The sequence below is a fragment of the Haemorhous mexicanus genome, chromosome W (genome assembly GCF_027477595.1).
Source record: "Haemorhous mexicanus isolate bHaeMex1 chromosome W, bHaeMex1.pri, whole genome shotgun sequence".
In the NCBI taxonomy this organism is placed as follows: Eukaryota; Metazoa; Chordata; class Aves; order Passeriformes; family Fringillidae; genus Haemorhous; species Haemorhous mexicanus.
In genome coordinates this window covers 1,443,444-1,462,461 of record NC_082380.1, presented here as the reverse complement: position 1 = coordinate 1,462,461, position 19,018 = coordinate 1,443,444, and the positions used below count along the sequence as shown (strand labels likewise).

At 42.8% G+C, this 19,018-nt stretch overlaps 1 protein-coding gene across 3 annotated transcripts in view; it reads left to right on the top strand.

The window, feature by feature from the left end:
* LOC132341455 (DDB1- and CUL4-associated factor 12-like) overlaps positions 1–15,082 on the top strand; it is a 96,903-nt gene extending 81,821 nt beyond the window's left edge. For all 3 annotated transcript variants that reach the window (XM_059873040.1, XM_059873042.1, XM_059873041.1), the window contains exons 8-9: positions 1,654–1,838; positions 2,593–15,082. In XM_059873040.1, coding sequence (XP_059729023.1) covers positions 1,654–1,838; positions 2,593–2,751 — 344 coding nt within the window. In that variant the 3' untranslated portion in view covers positions 2,752–15,082. The remainder of the gene's footprint in view (positions 1–1,653; positions 1,839–2,592) is intronic.
* The last annotated feature ends 3,936 nt before the right edge of the window (positions 15,083–19,018 follow it).

Genomic DNA, 19,018 nt, shown 5'->3' with positions numbered 1-19,018 from the left:
GGATCTACAACCCAGTACCCCTTTCTGGTCAGAGCTGTAAATAAATCAAATACATTGACTCTGTGGGGATTGGCTTCTTGCACACCAGGTGAAAGAACCTGGTTCAGGACAACAATGAAGAGGAAGACATGTCTCCCAACTTGCTCAGATGCATTTGTAGTTCTTTGAATTAGAGATTCAGCAGGTGTGAGACTTGCACAGTGGTTTCCCACCTATTAAGCCTGCAGCCAAGACTTCACCTCATATCTAGAACACAACAATGTGACCTTGCCTGTTCTAAGTGTGTTTAACAGATGCTGGTGGCTGTGGATGTAACATCAGGTTGTGGAGGTGGAAGAATGAGGATGTGTTTCTAGTTAGGACTGTACAGAGGGGAAGGGTAAACTACATCTACACCCCTTGGATGTCTGCTGTCACATGTACTGCTGGTTGTATTCCAGTATGTCACAAGTTTTGTGACATTCAGCCCCACTTGGTACAGTGACAGCAGTTGACACATGGATGTATCTGGCCTAACTCACTCTTTTCCCTTCCTGTTTGAATGCTTGTTTAGGCTGTAATTCAGTGGTACTTTAAAGAGGGCTTAAAAAGCTGTAGGGTTTATAACCTGCCTTTATTTTGTACAGCAAAGAGAAGCATAGATGTGGTAGGGTTTATTCTGCATAGAAGAGTTGTTCGTGTTAGAGTACTTATACAGAACAAACCTTTTGCACAATAGAGATGAAAGGACATTTTTCAAATTGCAAATTCCTACATACAGAATCTCCTCAAGACTATTTCCAAGGGAAGGAAGCTTAATCTGAATCTTAATCTGAAGATGAGGCTTCAGATTAAGATTTTGTGAAAACAAAATATATTCTTTTGCTCAATTTAATGGCATAACTGAATTGTGTTAGAATGTTTTGTTTGGATTGGAAACTTGTAGCTTCCCATGTGCTGGTGTAACATGGTGGTGCTTTGCTTGTAGTATTCTTAGTCTGTTTTTATTGCTGGATAAAGTGCTAAAAGTACTAGCTATGAAGTAAGGTGTGCTGGTATGAGATTATTTGAGCAGGGACAGCCTCAAAATTATTTAAAATCCTGATCTGTCTTAGCAGCAAAGTGACTAGTGCTTATACTTGCTTACAGCTAGCCTCTTGACCAGCAAAATGCACTTGATAGCAGCTGGAACAGTAATTTTTCTCACACAGTCACTTATCACATCTTGGCAGATAGCTAGATAGGGTGTGAGCTTGTGGAAGGAATCAGTGTGTTCTTTCCTCTGTCTGCTGCCCACATACTCATGGTGTGTTCACTTAGAGGCTTGTGAACAAAACAAAACTTGATCCTAAATGGCTTGTGATCTTTATCTGTCAGAGTTGGGGCCTGCTGAGAATTAAGCTTCTTACTACACATCATCAGTGTATCTGATGACATCAGAAAAGAAAGGAAGTAGTATATGTAATTGAAGCTCCTGTTTCAATAGCATCAATGAGATTTGTCTGCACTGCTCCATAGCAGTGTGTGGTCCAAACTTGTGTGTTATGGAGAATACTATTAGTAGGTAGCTCCTCTTAAAGAAAATTTTAGACATCAAGAAGCAGCACTGCAGAGCCAAAGCATCCATTTTCATTACATTGTAATTGCATTTTATGTCCCTTCTCTTTTTTACAGGTATTAGATCAGTGAGCTTTTACGAGCACATCATCACAGTGGGAACGGGGCAAGGTTCCCTATTGTTTTACGATATCCGAGCCCAGAGGTTCCTGGATGAAAAGCCCCCACATGCCTGCTATGGACAGAAGCAGAAATTAGGAGGAAGTGAAATTTTAAAGTTGACTACTGGGAAAGGTTGGCTGGTGAGTATCTTGTAGTTGTAGGAAACCCTTTACACAGGAGTTTACACTGGTTCTTTTTGTAGTAATGGAAGCTATTATATGAAATGTGTCCCAGTCAAACAGTGATCATGTAACTAATAATGGTAATCTTGAAAAGCAAGAAGTGCTGCAGTATTGCTCTCTATAAAAGCTTTATGAAAGGGTATTGAATGATTGGTTGCTCAAGTATAAGGCATACTGACTACTTTTCTTATGCACTGATTAATAAATGAACTAAATTTTATATCTTCATATTTTCTAATGCAATCTAACTTCTAGTTTTCAGAATCTCAAACACAAAATTCATTGTCTTCCTTTAAAAATGTGCTACTCTAATGTGGTACTCAAAGCAAGAGAGATTTAATTGTGTGCAATATTAGAAACTGTCCTGAGGTAATGCCATGGCAGGCACTGGAGTTCAATTTCCTGTATGTTATCATAAAGCAGTTAATGGCTTTGTCTAACTTTTCTCCATTATCCTTTGCATCACTGTGATGTAACTTTAAAATCTAATGAAACTTGATATCTTCCCTACCCTTCATCTCCCCCCTCCAATGTTTGGCCCCAATGTCCCCAGAAAAAGCTTCAGGACAACATTGTTATTGATCTGTCTGAAGCTTCAGGAGTATTAACAGAGAAGATCCCTTTTTAGGCTCTGGAAACAACCTTCTGCTTTTGTGAAACAAGGTTTTGGGTTTGTTTGGCAGCAGTAATAATCTAAACTTTCCTTTAACAGAATCACGATGAAACCTGGAGAAATTATTTTTCTGACATACATTTCTTCCCAAATGCTGTTTATACCCACTGCTACGACTCATCTGGAACGAAGCTCTTTGTGGCAGGAGGCCCCCTTCCATCAGGACTTCATGGGAATTATGCTGGTCTCTGGAGCTAATGATAACTCTTCATAAATGCTGATCTTGACATAGATTTCTACTTTTCTTTACCATTTTAAAAACAAAATTGTGTGATGCCATTGACTTCTGGTTTAAATGCAAGTTATTTTTAGGCAATTTTCTGTTGGTCTCCAACAGTCTTGTACATGTTTTTGAACCATTATTTTTGCTTTAACCTGCTTATTCTTTTATATGAAGGGGTTTCAAAATCCTTTTTTATTGTATTTACTCCAAATGACTCTTCCCCCACATTTAGGCTGTCTTGGCCACATGCCTCCTCCTCTTTGCTGTGACATAGGATTCCTTCTTATAGCGTGGTTGCTGCTGGACTTTCTGTGAAAGTCTAGGGGCTGTGTGTCTTCAGATATTTTGTCAGTTCCATTACCTGAAGTGAGGACTGCTTGTAATTTAAAAATATTTGTAAGAGATAAAGTAATAGCTTATCTGTAGAACCTGGCCTTAGTCTGGGTTAATCTTATTTTTTAAAAGTACAAGTCTAATGACACTGTTTATACATAGAGGAGTATGGTCATTTTAATATGTACTCATTGGAGCCCAGGGATAGATTTTTCTGGGGTATTGCCCATCAAGCCCAAAGTGCAGGAGTTTTAAAAAATGCATTTGTGTTTGAATTTCAGTTTTCAGCAGTGCCAAAAGAAAATTTATCTATTGTTCCTTTTCTGCTTCTCCCAGGTATCAGCTTGCACAACTGGAGTTTGTATAGGCTGTTCTGTGGTGTGGCTATTGCAGGATGACATTACATTGAGGGCCTGCAGAGGTGCTGAGAGAAAATGGGGGCTAGGGATATGAGTGTTCTTGTCCTTCAAAATGAACTAAATCTATCAATTTTTCAGATGAGTCAAGATTCCTTAGTATGCTGCTATGGTAGCTCATGGGTTCTTCATAAACTGCCTAAAACCCAGGACCTCTTTTTGTCCCAGGTTGTGGAAGCTTTTCCCATTTTGGCTGTTCTGTTTGGCCATCTCCTCTAATATGCCAATGGAATAAATAAACTGGGTTTTTTTCTCTGAGGTTAAAGAGTGCATCTTGGACTTGTCTAATGCAAGCTGGAAGCTTTCCATGTAGCAAGATAGCTTGCTGTTAGCTCACATTGAGCTAGCAGCATCTGTTGTCATCTTGCTTGCTGTAGGAGAGGCTCAGGTTTTCCTTGAATCCCCTGTTGCCTTCTGCAATCAAATTCCCACAAACTTCATGTGGAATTGGGTGGGGAGAATAGGTCCAATACCCTTCAGGTCCAGCCATGAAGCGTGTGCATTCCAGGGTGATGGTCTTACCTAATACTCACTAAAATGCAGAACTCAAGGGTACTCCTCCTAGCCTTTTGGCAGGCACCAAGCTTGGCTTGTCACTGATACCTCTGTCCTCTGCTGGGATGAATGCCTTTCCCATGCCCTTGTCACCAGTGGAGCAGAGTGTGCCTGTATCTCACTGCTGTGGTGCCAAATAGGTAGTTGGCTGAAGCTGAGAAGAATGACAAAGCTGGGACATGCTCTGTTCTTCTGTGTCTGCTGGAGATCACAGCCACCACTGTAGAGTAGCTCTAGTCCCCGATGTGCAGTTCCTGCGAGATTGCCTAGAGCTAGTCCGCATGTGTCTTTGTGGTCCCTCTCATCTTTGGACTCTATATCTTCATCAGTAATTCCAAGCAGTGAGACTTGGGCTTAATTTCTGGTTGGTAGTGGACACTTGGATGAAAATCCTGCAAGGAATGCAGTTCCCTCCCATCCTGGTGAAAAATCCTGTTAAGATGTCTCCCAGACATTCACCTGTCTCAGAAGTATAATTTACTCACACTGAGCACTGACATGGGTACTTCACAAACAGATCTTTTTTTATGGTGTTTCATAATTCTACTTCCCTTGTGGGTTGGTTGCTTAAACTGAATCAGTTAATGGTGAAATTATAAACTATGGAGTAGCAAAGAAGCTTTTATATTTTATTTAGAGTTGTTTGTTGTTTTTTAAAGATGTACTGGTGCCTGTGTTGTTCTGTGATGGCAATTTACTGCTTTGGTTATTTTAGGGGTTTTGAAAAGTGGAAGTATACAGAGAAAAACAAATCTTGGTGAAGTATGGCAGGATGTGTAATTCTGGGATTATTTCTCCGGCTACCATCTAAGATCACGCTGTCACAGGGAACAATTTCTGGTTAGTTGTTTTGTTTGGCTTGGTTTGAGGTGCCTTTTTTTTCCCCCTCTTTTCTAAAGAAACTAGACATTTGACTGAGCGTTCTCTAATTCTGCTGAAACAACTAGTTAGGCCCTTAGTGTCACCAGTGCCAAAGGAAAACTACTGATCTGGAAACCCTAGCCCTGATGTTGATCTATAAATTTGAAGCATATTCCAGGTCTGGGTGAGGGGGCAAAAAGGGTATTTTTATGGATTAAGCTCTAGCCTCTAAATATGGAGGCTGATCTTTCTGCGGAGTCAGCAGTCTCTAGGTTATTGAAGAGGTCACCATGGCACCCCTGGAACATGTCCCTCTCTGCCAGCTGATCACAAATACCTCAGTGTGTGGTCCTAAAGCTTGGTAGTGTGAGTGCCCTTTTCCTCACTTTTTTTCTGCGTAAGAAGCTTTGGACAATTCTCAGAAGAATCTGGACAATGATGTAAAATTTCTCAAGTTTCATATGCTTCTGTGTATTCTGCTTTCATGGTGCTTTCTTGCAAAGATAACTTCTCATGGGGAGGGAGCCATCCTTGTTGCTTTATGAAAATCCCCCCAAAAAAACTGGGAACAAACTAGATATAGTGCTGCAAGAACACAAATTGGGCCAGAGAGAACTTAATTTCTAGCCTGTTTTGTAGCAGCCACAGGGCCTGCAAGGCCTCCCTGGCGGTCAGTTGCCTAAGATAAGAAATGCCTAGTCATGATGACTGGACCAAAGAAGCCCCTCTTCCACCTTCAGACCCTTGTTATCTCTCTGTAAGAACATAGGTCATATTCACCTCGACCCTTACTATTGGACTGTTTCCCAAAACCCCTATACAAACCCCTATTTCTGGGCTGTTCAGCAGAAGAGCTGTCACTGTCACCCTTCACAGAAGTTGCCAATAAAGACACATCTGTGGAACCTCATACAGCCTTCTCCTCTCTCTCCCCATGTCTGCTGAGGCACTTAGCATGCAAAGAGCTGAAATCACTAAAGAGCTAAATTCACCAAAGAGCTGATCTCACTTAAGAGCTGAGCTGCTTGCTAAGATTGCCTGTGGCTGGGGGCCTGCCTGAGGGACCTGGACAGGTTGTGCTTAGCGGGACTTAGCTATCTGGACACCTACAGCAGCAGGGGCTGGATAGACCCCGAGAACTCCCTGACGTAATACTGTTTCAGTGGGTTTAAATGCTTGTAGCAATATAGAATTATAGATGTTATGTTTCAGAGTATTTTGTGGTTGGTCATATGTCACTTTTGGTCCAGTCAAGGTTAGAAAAAGAGGCAGAGAAAGGTGATGATATGCCAACTGTCCAAATATAAGTCATAGGAGAAATGGAATGAAAAGACAGGTTTTCTTATTTGAATTGATTTTTTTTCCCTACTGGTTTAGAAATCAGTTGAAATCCAGGATCATGGTGTGAGAAGCAGTGGTTTTCCATTGAAGTGCAGGAATGACTGTACAGCAGGGTATTTCTCATCTCTTCATGGAGGCAAGTTGAGTGCACCCTGGTGTTCAAATAGCAGATGACATGAAATTCAGTCTGGTGACTGAGTTGTGCTCACTGTGTCTTGCTGTGTTTTGCTGAGACCCATTGGCATTTGCATTTTCAGGCTGTCTTTTGGAATGTTTCTTAACAAGTTCCCTCCCTTGGTCTTTCACGCCCATCTGAATGGTCTGTTTGGGGTTGCCTCCTCCACCCCAAATCATCCCAGCTTTTTACTGTAGCAATATTGTGATGTGTTACTCTTCGAGCCAGGTCTTACGAGCTCTCAGTGAAACCCATCACACCCCAGATAGCTCAGCTACCTGGAACAGTATAAAATTAGCAGGATGATTTCTGAGGTAGTGTTGGAAACAGGAAAAGGTTTAATAAAAGGCAAAATAACAAAGCTCTTACAGAGAAAAACTGAGCCAGGGTCAAGAGGTCCTTGCTCCTGCTAAATTACCCCACAAAAGCGATTATTTCCTTTGTTCTCTTCCTTTTCTAGTGAATTACCTAGGCGGGACCTCTTGGCCTCTGTCCAGTCGGACAGCCCCAGGTCTGAGGTGAAGTCCCAAAGGTCCTATGAGATGTCTTTGTACTTAATTTGGGAGAGAAACTTCTGAGCTTTTTGCCTTTTTAAGCAGACAAAGAATAACTTGGTCACTTCGTCAACAGGGGGCACATTCCTACACTATTGTACTTGCAGAGGTGACCTCTTAAGCAGAAATGGTCTTGCTGGCATTTTGTCAAGCCATGCTTGAGACCTTTAATTTGCTTTTTTTAAACTGGGCAGACCTTTGAGGCTAGCTCAGACCAGAGAACTGGGTAGTTGCCCTAGTACATGTTTCACTAATGGGAGGATTACACAGTAGCAGTCTATTTCTGGGGGGGAACAGACTCTAGTTTATCTCACATTAGGCACTTGAAGCAGAGAAAAAACTTTAATTATAACAGACCGTTGGACTTTTCTTCCTGCTGGTAATTTTCCAGTCATGTGGGATCTTCTGTGCTGCCAGTGAGTGTAGAAACTAGTTAATTTTATCACTCAGCTCTTTTCAGTGAACTACCATGTTAATTTGGGTATCTTTGGGTATTGCATTTTCAGTATTCATAATCACAGGTAATCAAACCTAGTGACTTAACCATGGGTTCAGTAGTAGAATTATCCCTGGCTGACTTGACTGTACAAGGGAGAAAGATGGAGAAATTACCAGGAATGAGGTGACGAGTAAAATAATAGATTCTAATGGGTAGCAATGTCTCAGTAACAATTGGGTATTATGTGATAGACCTTCCTAAGGAAGCAGAAGCTACTTTGCAATATTTGCTTGAGCAGAGAAATGAGGGTGGTGCTCACCCTCTTCACCTTATTTCTGATAATTCCTCCAGTTTTCTCCCTTGTACAGTCAAGTCTAATAGGAAGAATTGGTAGTGCTCTCCTTGGGTGCTTTCTGGGATTGCGATAACAAAGTGAGTCCATTTGTTTGGTTCCCTTCATCTGTGCTGCTTGTGTTAGTACAAAGGGAATAAATTACCAAAGAACAGTTAATAGGTGTTTGATCCTAGTCCCAGTTGTTCATTACCTACATAGATCCATTTTTAAGATCATAGCAAGAGTACCTAGTGATCTTACTGGACTTAGTCTGTCCACAAAGGTTACATTCACATTGTGGGTGACTTGTGACTACCTTAATGAGGGGAACTCCTGAACTGCATTATGGGGCTATATTTGCTGCCTCTATTTTAAGTCTTTGGCTGTTTTTGTATCTTAATCCTTAAGATACTTATGTTCAGTTACTCTTCTCCAGAATTTCATCCTCTTCCTTCACCTGAGCACTTGCTTTGTATATACCTTGCAGCTGCAAAATTAACAGATTTAAGTTATGATACAGCTATGTCAAGTGGTGGTTTGGTGTCTTAATTTCTGCCCCTCAGATGAGAGGCACTTATGGATCTTGTGAATTAATATCCCTCACCTGGTGCAGATGTGAAATAAAGCAGGCTTTGATAGAGATCACCTGTTTTCTTTACTTGCAAGAAACCAAGAACAGATGGGCTGTCACTTACTGCATCTTGGCAAAGCAGCAGCATCTTACAGCAGCCAGGTGGGAGCTCTGAGATCTGTTTCTGGTGGTCTGATAACCTTATTTTCCATAAATCCACATTTCCAAGGTATCTGAGAAGTTCTTAGCTTCTATTGCAATTGCTACCCTATTGGAATTATTACCAATATAGCCGGATGGGACGTGTCTGGGCTTGTCTGGCCCTTGCTGCTTGACCAAAAGGCAGCAGCTGTGGTGATTTCACCTCAGAGACACCTTTGGCTAGCTAGATGCTGCAGCTGGGCGCACAGAGACAAGTCCAGACATGCAGGAGCTCAGGTTTACCTTGGTGAAGAAGCTTTAAGGCGAGGTGAAGGAAAGGAGTCGGTTCTGTTGGAGGGTTTCGATCCAGAGCTTTATTCCTGGCCCACAGGCCTCTGAATGCAGTAACAGCTCCAACAAAACTCACGACCAGATGGTGTGCTTGCCCTTTTAACCCGGGGGAGAGGGGGAACCAAGGACCACCAATCAGGTACAGGGCAGGCATGTCACAGGTGAAAGGGACACCTGGATGGGCCAATGGCCCCCAGGGATGGAGAGCATCTTTTGAATCTGCCCAATCACTCAATGCTCCTCTGGAATTTCTGGGTTGATAGACAGTGCCCAGCAGGAGTCAGGGTGGGGGAAAGAAGAGGTGATTGACACCTGGGGAGGACCGGGATAACTGAGGCAAGCCATGACATCACACCGTAACACCACTGTAACTAAATTACTGAACTGAGGTACAGCTCATTCCTAGGAACACCATTGCAGAGCTATGTGTGATGCAGGTCAAGCTGATCCTCTGGCCAGCCCATGCTGAGCCCTGGACACCTGTGCTAGCCAGGCATATGCTCTCTAGCTTAAAGCTAAGTGAAAATCCCTGTGTGCCTCACTGGCCACCCCTCAGCCAGAACCTCAACTTAAAATGCATTTCTGAGTGTTGCGGTACCTTCAGTAGCTTTGTCTCTGAAGCACAGGCACCAGGAATTTGTCTGTGTTGCAGACAAGGGAGAATGGAAATGAGAATATAGCCACATCTTATCTGAAGGAATCTCCTGTTTATGCTCTTCCTTGCTTCTGCAAGTGAACACTTCGGTGCATGTTGAGGATGGGCAAGGGGCACAAGAAAAATGGTAAAAGTCCAACAGTGTTTGGTATTGTTCTCAGAACTCCTGAGGAATTAAAAAATATAGAGGGGATACTTATTCATTGCTCAGGAGGTACTTGTAAAAGGGCTTAATCAGAAACATTTTCAGAGAAATCAAGTAGATATCCCCATAATTCTTGTTTCTTCATGTTAATTTTCAAGGATTTTAATTGGGAAGTGTCTTTTTGCTTGTGTTGCTGGGTTTCTTAATGTGGTACTTGTGGTACTTGGCTAATTAAGAGAATGCTTTTGACAGAAAGTAATCTTCCCAATTAAGTGCCATTTTCTAATGGCCTTTCCCTCTAGTATCCTGCTGGGAGTGTTGTGGTCTAAGAAAGCACAGACAGATCTAAAATGGAGTGCCAGGGTTGGCAGAGTTAAGAAAATCTGGTCTGCATGACTATTTCTGTACCTAAAAAACCACCAAGTAAAATACTTGATTGTATACAAATTCTGGTCATTGGACTGAAACTGAGAGGGTGTATACAACCCTTGCAACATAGTGTGAAGTCTCTATAGTCCTAGAAATTGATTCTTTGACCTCAGAACAAAAATGTAGGAGTCAATATGTTGTTTTCTTAGGAACTGCTTTTCCGGATTCCCTTATTAAAAGGGAAAATTCAGGTGCTGAATCTTAAAATCTCATTAAACTTGTACTTTTTATTTGCCCATTCACCTGGTCTCCTTTCCTTTTCAAGGCCTTCCACAGTCTCAAGGTATATAAATCACTATGACTCATCCAAATAATGCCAAAGCAGTCTAACCAGAGGTTAATGTGCCTTCCTCTTCTAGGACCTTGATCTTTGTAAAGTTATCTCAAACTCATCACGGTCTTAGGGTTGGGTACATGCACTGTCTTTTTCTAAGATGTATGTGTTGAAGTTGCAACAGGTTTGTACCGTTACTTGTGGCTTGTTCCATTTGTGTTAGGATGTGGTGTTGACACAAATCAATACACTGTTTTTTCTTAGTATCAGTCTTACCTGTGACATCTATCAGTGCATGCTTGTTGTCACGATCCGCTAGTACAAGCAGGGGTCTTGATGGTGTGTTAACTGATCTCAGAGTGCAAAAACAACACAGAAGGGGATTTCAGTATTAATCAAAACAAATGCACCTTTTATTGAGTGCCCACAGCAAATGCAATAGAAGGATTAGAAAGGAGATAAAGGATAGAGAGAGAAAAAGGGGGGGGGGGGGGGGCTATAGCTACCAACGGAGAGACTAAATCCTTGTGATCCATCTTGTCACACTGGGGAGAATCTTGGAGTCTTTGGTTAGCTCAGGGGTCTTTTATAGTCCTCTGCCGGGAGAGGAACAGGTACAGGACAATGGAGAATAAGTCAGTTGAGAACAAGTACAGACAGTCCAGTTCGGGACCCATTGTTTCAGGACTGGTTTCTATGGGAAACCAGTCTTGGTCCAGCAAACACATCTGCAGGTAACACTTGGCAGACATCCCGCTTCAGTCAGCCCAGTGCCCCCATGTTAGAATTTTAAGGGTCTCAGTCCTTGGGGGGGGGGGGGGGGCTTCAATCTCCGTCCTTGAGGGTAGTCATGAGGCAGATGAGGAATTTTCCGTGGGAGATCACCAAAGTTACCTCAGAAAGTTAGACTTTCTCTAAAGTGGGTGGCATCTGGCTGAGAGGTCGGGAAATTCATGGGCTATTGTGATGAGCGGGTATCGTGAAGCAGGGGTAAGCATACAGAGCAGGCCGCTAATTGCTAGGCCCTGCTCAAAGCAGTGTACGGTGGCGGCACAGCAAGCACACCTGCAAACAATCACTTGGCAAGCATCCACCTCAACCAGGACAGAACTCCAGTCGGGGTCTTCAGGGTCTTAGTCTCTGTCCTTGCAATGATTGTGAGGCAAATAAGGAAAACTTCAGACCATCTCTTACACTTGTATGCTAATGTGTACACAAATACTGGCTCTTCCCCATGGCCTATGATGTATATGATGCACAAACTACACAAGGTGTTTTTAAAAGTGCAGGGGTCACAACTTCTTGCCTGAGGGTATAATGTCTTACGGTGAACTGTTTTTAATGTTTTTTTCCCAAATATATTTAATAAGATCCAAAGCCTTTGGAAAAAAAAAATCAGGGCTTGCTGACACTTGGCTTTTGTTCTGAATACAGAGTCTGATGTTTATTAACAATTCCTGCAAATCCACCCATCTAACAGCTTTTCTCAGCTTGTTGTTTCTTTCATGAGCTGTGTCAGAAACAGCACTGGATCCTTAACTATCATGGAAGCTGTCAAGTGAAATAGTAACAACTCTCTTCAAATATTACAGTGCACATTTTTAACTGTCAGGTAAAACTGTTCAAAATTATTGATGCAACTTGCAAATGGAACAGTGGAAAGTTGCAGATATGTAAAACCAGTCTCTGCACATGGGGCTCAGTGTTCAGTTACCTTGTAAATTGTTTCTTCTCTCTGAAAAGCGGAGGTTGGTTTTTTTAGTTTTTATTTTTCATACAAAGACATTACACATTTGGCTTTGTTTTTTTAATTGGAAAAGGATATCTTTGTTCTTAATCTGACATCTGGAGTTTGGGCTAGGTTTCTGTCGTTTATGCAGATAGAGGATGGTGTGATTGATACAGAATGTCCCTTCCCAGCTGTAAGGGTAATTCATTCATAAGAACATAGAAACAGGAACACTTCTTCACTTACTGTGGCCTTCCATGGACATGCATATCCATTATTAACTGAAGTACATTACCGCACTCTGTTGATTCATGAGACTACCTTTGTATTTAGAATCAGCATCATTAGTCATCAGTGTATTGACATTGATAAATGGTCACAGAGCTCTAATGTATATTTCCTGTGCTAACTGCATCTGTTTTCCCTGTACCCCAATGCAGACTTAATCTGGAGTTCTCTTTTTAGTTCTTGCTAACTTTGGAGTTTCTTCAAATTCAGTAAGGTCCTGGTTTTACCACAGTTCCTTTTCAGAGTAGAACAGATTGGTTTAACTTTGTTTTCTAATCTTTAGCACTTTCCTCCCATTTCTTCTTAGTTCACCTTTAACAGTAATTTCAAAGCTGCTTACCTAGTCTGAAAAATAGAGTCATAATAAAAAGAAAACTTGTTGCCCTCTGTAGAAAGATCGCTCTGTGCTTTTACCATAAACTTCAGTGGCTGGCTGCCTACCTTGGAAGGGGAGACTCCACTCCTGCATACTCTACAGAAGCTGAAATTCTCTTGCATCCATATTATATAGTGGATGTCAGCAGATCAGGAAGTGGATGTGCCCTGCATCTGAACCCAGTTTGTTAATCTGATCAGTGGTACTTTAGTCAACTAAAGAACCGGCATCTTTGGCTGCTGCTCAGTGTTATTACTAAACTGAAGGCAAAATTGAGGATGCATTGGTGACTTTTTTGCTGACTTGGTCCCATTTAAAGGCTTTCTCCATAGACTTTTGTCTTTTGCATATTTCATGGATGGTGAAAAAACGTTGCTATCGTAGGGCTATGAGATTAACTCTATGCTCAAAAGGCAAAAATTATTAGCTTTGGCCAGCAGTAATGCCAAAGGCTGGCTATGCTCAGAGATGGGCTGGTAATGGAGTGTTTGAGCAATGGAAGCCTTGAGAGTTCCACAACAGTCCTTGCCAGTCTTTCCCAAGCACTGTTCAGCACTATCCCTATTTAAAAACAAAATAGGGATTGCACTGAGCAGTGGAACCTGCTGAATTTCCTAGATTTGAGAGAGACACCGGAGAGAAGAGTCCAGGTTCCATGTGTTTTAAATACAACTTAAAACCAATGCAGCTATACTCTCAGATCAGCACCACTTCCTACCTTTCCCTCCATTTAGATGGGAATTAAAAAGTAAACTCAACAATACATGATCTGGTTGTGTACTTGCAGGTGGAACATGGGGTTCTCGAAATTTGAGAATTGAAATTTCTTATGTGGAAGAACTCTGTGGGTGCAAAGAGCTTGGATCTTGGATTACAGCTCTTCTGCCATCTTGCTAAATGCAAGTACTCTGGACTCTTCTGAAGAACTGATCATTTTAGGTCATCTGTGTGTTGTTTGACCACATGGACAATATAACAGTGATTTTTACAGATTGCTTTCCACATGTCAGTCATAACTCTTAATTTGCCGTGTGGAGGAAAATTGTTAATTTGATCTGGAAATGTGGATGTGGACACAACATGGGCAGTGGGATTGAGGGCACTCTCAGCAAATTTACTGATGACATTGAGCTGTGTGGTGCAGTCAACATGCTGGAGGGAAGAGATGACATCCACAGGAACCTTGACACACTTTAGAGATGGGTCTGTGCGAACCTCATGAAGTTCAAGAAAGCAAAGTGCAAGGTCCTACTCCTGGGTCATGTCAGTCCCAGACACACCGACAGGTTGGGCAGAGAAGTAATTGAGAGCAGCCCTGGTAGAAAGACTTGGGGGTGATGGTTGATGAAAAACTCACCATGAGCAGACAGTGTGAACTCACAGCCCAGAAACCAACAAAATTCTTGGCTGCATCAAAAGGAGCGTGGCCAGCAAGTCAAGGGAGGAGATTCTCCCCCTCTGCTTTGCTCTTGTGAGACTCCACCTGGAGTACTGTGTCCAGCTCTGGGGCCCCTACGTAAAAAGGACATGGAACTGTTGGAGAAAGTCCAGAGGAAGGCTGCAAAATTGATAAGAGGACTGGAGCACCTCCCCTACCAAGACAGGCTGAGAAAGTTGAGGCTGTTCAACCTGGAGAAGAGAAGGTTGCGTGGAGATCTCTTAGCAACCTTCCAGTATCTGAAGGGGCTACAGGGAAGACTGAGAAGGACTCCTCATCAGGAACTGCAGACAGGACAAGTAGTAATGGGTAAAAATTGAAAGAAATTAGGAAATTTAGACAAGATATTAGGAAGAAATTTTTTACTGTGAGGGTGGTGAGATACTGGAATGGGTGGCCCAGAGAGGTTGTGGATGCATGAATCCTGGCAGCATTCAAAGCCAGGTTTAATAAGGTCTTAAGCAACCTGGTCTAGTGGGAGGTATCCCTGCCTATGGCAGGGGGGTTGGGACAAGACAATTTTTAAGGTCCATCCCAACCCCATAACATACTATGATCCTATGTATCTATTACGAGCCTAATTTTCCATCTTGCATTAACCAAGTTACTGTGTTCACATACCAGAAAGATGTTGCTCTTTGAAAAAACATGTTAGTGTATGTGGCAATGCCCCATGTGCTTTTTAAATACCTAGATCTGTACATTCTCGTCTGAGTATTGTTAAACATGCTGTAGTCTGGCATACAGGTCTTTTACTGCTGCCCCGTTACATAGATAATCGTAATTAACTGCAGTTTGGTTTTTTCTACTACTTGAGGTTGCGTGATCTGAAAATTGGTAAACAAGAAGGATTTGTGCATCTTACTATGTGTATCTCTAAATAAAATGTATTTGTATAGTTTGTTGGCTTGGTTGATGGTTTCCTTTATTTTGTAATTATCCTACTGCAAGTAAATCCAGGTCAGTTGGGTTTCTCCTTGTAACAGTCCAGCTTCTGTGTTGACATGATTGATTCAAAGGAAACAAAGCAAACTGTTGTTTTTCCTTCACCATTGAGTGGATTGATATCCCAAGGGCACGTTCTCAGCTTATTCCTGTTTTTCATAGCTCATACATCAGTCCTGTTCTCTGTATAGCTGCAATAACACTCCTTGCTTCTATAGTAAATGTATCTAATGGCAGAGTTGGGACTGTTACACTCTTCAAAGCATGTCCTTTCTGTTCTCTTCTTCTGGTACTGTCATGGTTTGACAATGGCGCAATGCCGGTGCCTCTATGAAAATACTTTCTCCCTGGTGTCTGCTGTGAGATGTGATCAGAAATAGAGCAAGCAGACTCCAGCTTAGGAATAAAAGGGGGAAAAAAACTTTATTAACTTACAACTATATATAAAGAGAAACACGCACAGAACTCGGAATGAAAACCTTCTAAAAATATTCCTCCTTCCCCCCCACTAAATTTCTAATACATCTACTCTTCAGATCATCAACTCTCAGTCTATCACTACTCTTTAGATAATCAATTCTCAGTTCATCAAGGAGAGAGGAGTCCCTCTTGTACCATAGGCTTCTCCTGGAAACACAGTTGGAACCTCTTGTGTTTCCATGTCACGCGTGGCACCGCCCGGAGATCATCTGCCATCGTGACATCTTCTTTCTATGCCCAGTGCTCTTACCACTGTGCATGGAGTAGAGCTGCTTCTAGGGTTCTTCTTTTAAGGATGCTTTGCCCAGTTCTAAAAAAGCACAGTCTCTCACTTTTGGGACACCTGTCTCCACCCAAATTCACCCCCTGGGGCCGAGGGGTCTCAAGAACAGAGATCTTCTTCTTCCCTGAAGACAGAGGGCACCACCACCACCCTCCTCACCCGTCGTCTCTGTTCACGCCACTCTTTCGCATAACATCACTGCACTCTCTTGGCTCCAAGCCATTGCCTCCCCTCTAAATGCAGTCTCTGAGACACAGGAAAAATGGTTCTGTCTGTGGCTATACAAGAAAAGTCCAGCCAAAGGCCACTCCATCATGTCCTCCCAACTAGGATTCTTCTCAACTTCTCTCGTGGCCTATTTCCTCTTATCTCATCTCTATCTCTCTTCTTATTCAACTCCAGGAAGATCAGCATTTGAAAAGTTTCTATCATCTAAGAAAAAAGTTAAAAATCTCAGGCTGTGCCTGTCCAGAACTCCCATGGCTGCCCTGCCGGGCACCTTCTCGCTGCACCCCCCCCTTTTCTTAGCTGGCTGTGCTATCAAATTTCAAGGTGGCACAGGCACAGACACCAGCTCTCTCTCTCTCTCTCCTGGGGAGGGGGTGGTGGCTGCCCGATGTCTCTCAGGGTTCCTCCACCCTTCCATCCTGCAGGGGCCTTCACCTCCCTTCTCTGTCCAAGGCCCGGCCTACCTCACACAGGCCTCATGGCTTCCCCTCCCCCGCCCAGTCCGCAGCTGGGCAGGGGAGCTCTGACCTCTTTCACGGACAGAACCCAAGAGAGCTTCCCGCTGGGAGTTCTCAGCTTTTAACCCCCCTGTGTTCTCAGAGGCATATCCATATCCTCAGTGGCCACACCAGGTGCCAATATTCAAATCAGAGCACCTATTGGTTTGACCACAGCATCCCAAAAAACTCACTTCCTCTCAAACCAGGACAGGTACCTAATTTTTTCTGAGGCAAGAGTTTCCTTTTAATCATGTTATTTTTCTAAAAAATATTGTTGAGCACAGATACTTATAGGTGGACAGTTAGGTTTAGGACTAAGGGTTTTAGAGAGACCTTATGGACTGAAAATGCAGCTGTTGCACTAGATCTTTCACCATATTTTAATTTCATAGGAGAGTGAGGCCTCTGTCCAACTGTCCTATTTCCCTGCCTCCTCTTGTCTGCCTAGAATTGGGAAGGGTTTTTTTTTGGAGAGGAGGAATGTCCATAAAACATTGAAGCTTTATGTTGAAGGTTAAAATCATGTGCCTAAAAGTAGCTTCTGCATCCCCATCTTCTTCACACTTGACTTCACCCTGCAGTGATAATTTCCATGGTCGTGGACAAACTGCAGCTTTGTATGCAAGCTATGGGAGACTATGTGTCCACATTTGCCATATCTATTGTATTGTAGTAGGCTTTACAGAGGAGAGTCTAAAAAGCATGTGAATATTATCCTGTCATCCTTCTGGCCTTATACCAAAACTGAGAGATGCAAAAAAAGAAGCATTCGTGGCCCTGGAGACAGGCAGGAGATTATGGGTTAGATGTATGGTAGGAGGAAGATAGAAGGCGTTGGTGGTAGTGGTTCCTGGCTTGCATCCTGTCACAGCCATGGATTTGGATGAGCTTGTGCCAACTCCTCAGTGCAGAAGCTGTATCTGAACTGCTTGAGCTGTGCTCTATTCCTAGAGGGTTATTGTTGGTGCTGCTTCCCTTTAACACAGAACAGGGCCCCTGTCAGGCTGATGCTTTTGTTTCTACCCAGATACCTCATAGGAAAGCGAGAAGAAGGTGAAGGGATAGTTTAAGCTATAGAAAAGGCCCTGGAAATCAGGGTTACTAACTCTCCAGTTGCATCGGATGATCCATCAAGTACAGCATTCGGATGATGTGAGGCCTGTCAACTGTCTTGTGGGACCAAAATGGATTGGGGATGGCTGAGGGCCTCAGGAAGTATCAAGACAGTCAGTACTCCTCAAGCTCCTCCTAGATGTGTGTCTAGCTTAAATCTCAGCAGTAAAGAGTCCAAATCTTCCCCCAGCAGCTAATTCTTGCATTCATTTATATTGTCCCATTGATTTGCAGAAACAAACTCCACAACTTTTGTGAAAGTTGTAAAGCCGGTATGTTTATTACAGGGCTGGTGCATGTTGGAATCATTCCCCTAAATTGATGTGTACCTCTGGGAACTCCAGATCCTTTTTTATCTCCCTCTCAAATACATATGCACGCAATTTCACATTAGGTTCATATATATTCATTCCACTGATTTGTGTGACACTTGCCACTAATTCTTCCTTATCAGAAAGAACTCCTGGGTCAGGTTGCCCTGCTCTGTCTGGGGGCCCCCCTCCCCCCTTATCTCTTGTCCTTTGGCTGAAGCAGCCCCTCAAAGCACAGGCCCTTCTCAAGAACAGGCAGTCAGACTAAATAGCAAGCTACAGACTTAACTCATAAACGTACATTTCACCTAAACCAAAATGGATTTCTATTCTGGAAAATTTCCACTCTGCCTCACCATCCCCTGTCTTGCAGATCCCCTTGCTTTCCTATTCACTGTGTAGATGAAGCAGTTTGTGGGGCAGCTCATCTGTTTTTGTTGAAAGGGATTTTTAAGTGTTTCATGGCAATGGTCTTCACTTCTTATACTGAACAGTCCAGATTCCCTCAGCATTTTCTCACTAGCCATGCTTGGCATGTATGTGTGTGGCCATTGTTATTTCTGGCTATGGAACCAAGATCTATTGTACTCCTTGGCCTGGAGCCTACAGCATCTCCATGCTGCTGCTATTGACAGCTTCTTTTCCCGTATGCTACAAATGCAGTGGCAGTGGACATTATCCCTTTACACATTCAATCTGCTGCCTGCCTCCAACTCCCAGCCCAACTACTGCAGGTTTGCTTGGATGTCATCACTTCCCTTCTTTGTTGTATTTTGTTTCTGATCTTTGTGATGAGATCTCAGCTCTTGCCAGCTGGTGGCACCGCTGTGGCAGAACAAGGAAGCCAAAACAAGATAGTGCTGTGGGAATAGTTTCACACTGTTCTGTTAGTTCTTCCAAGCTATAGCTGTACTCATGTGGAAGGGGCTAACAGTGGGCCTGTTAGCTAAAGGAGCAAGAAGAAGCTGAGAAGCAAG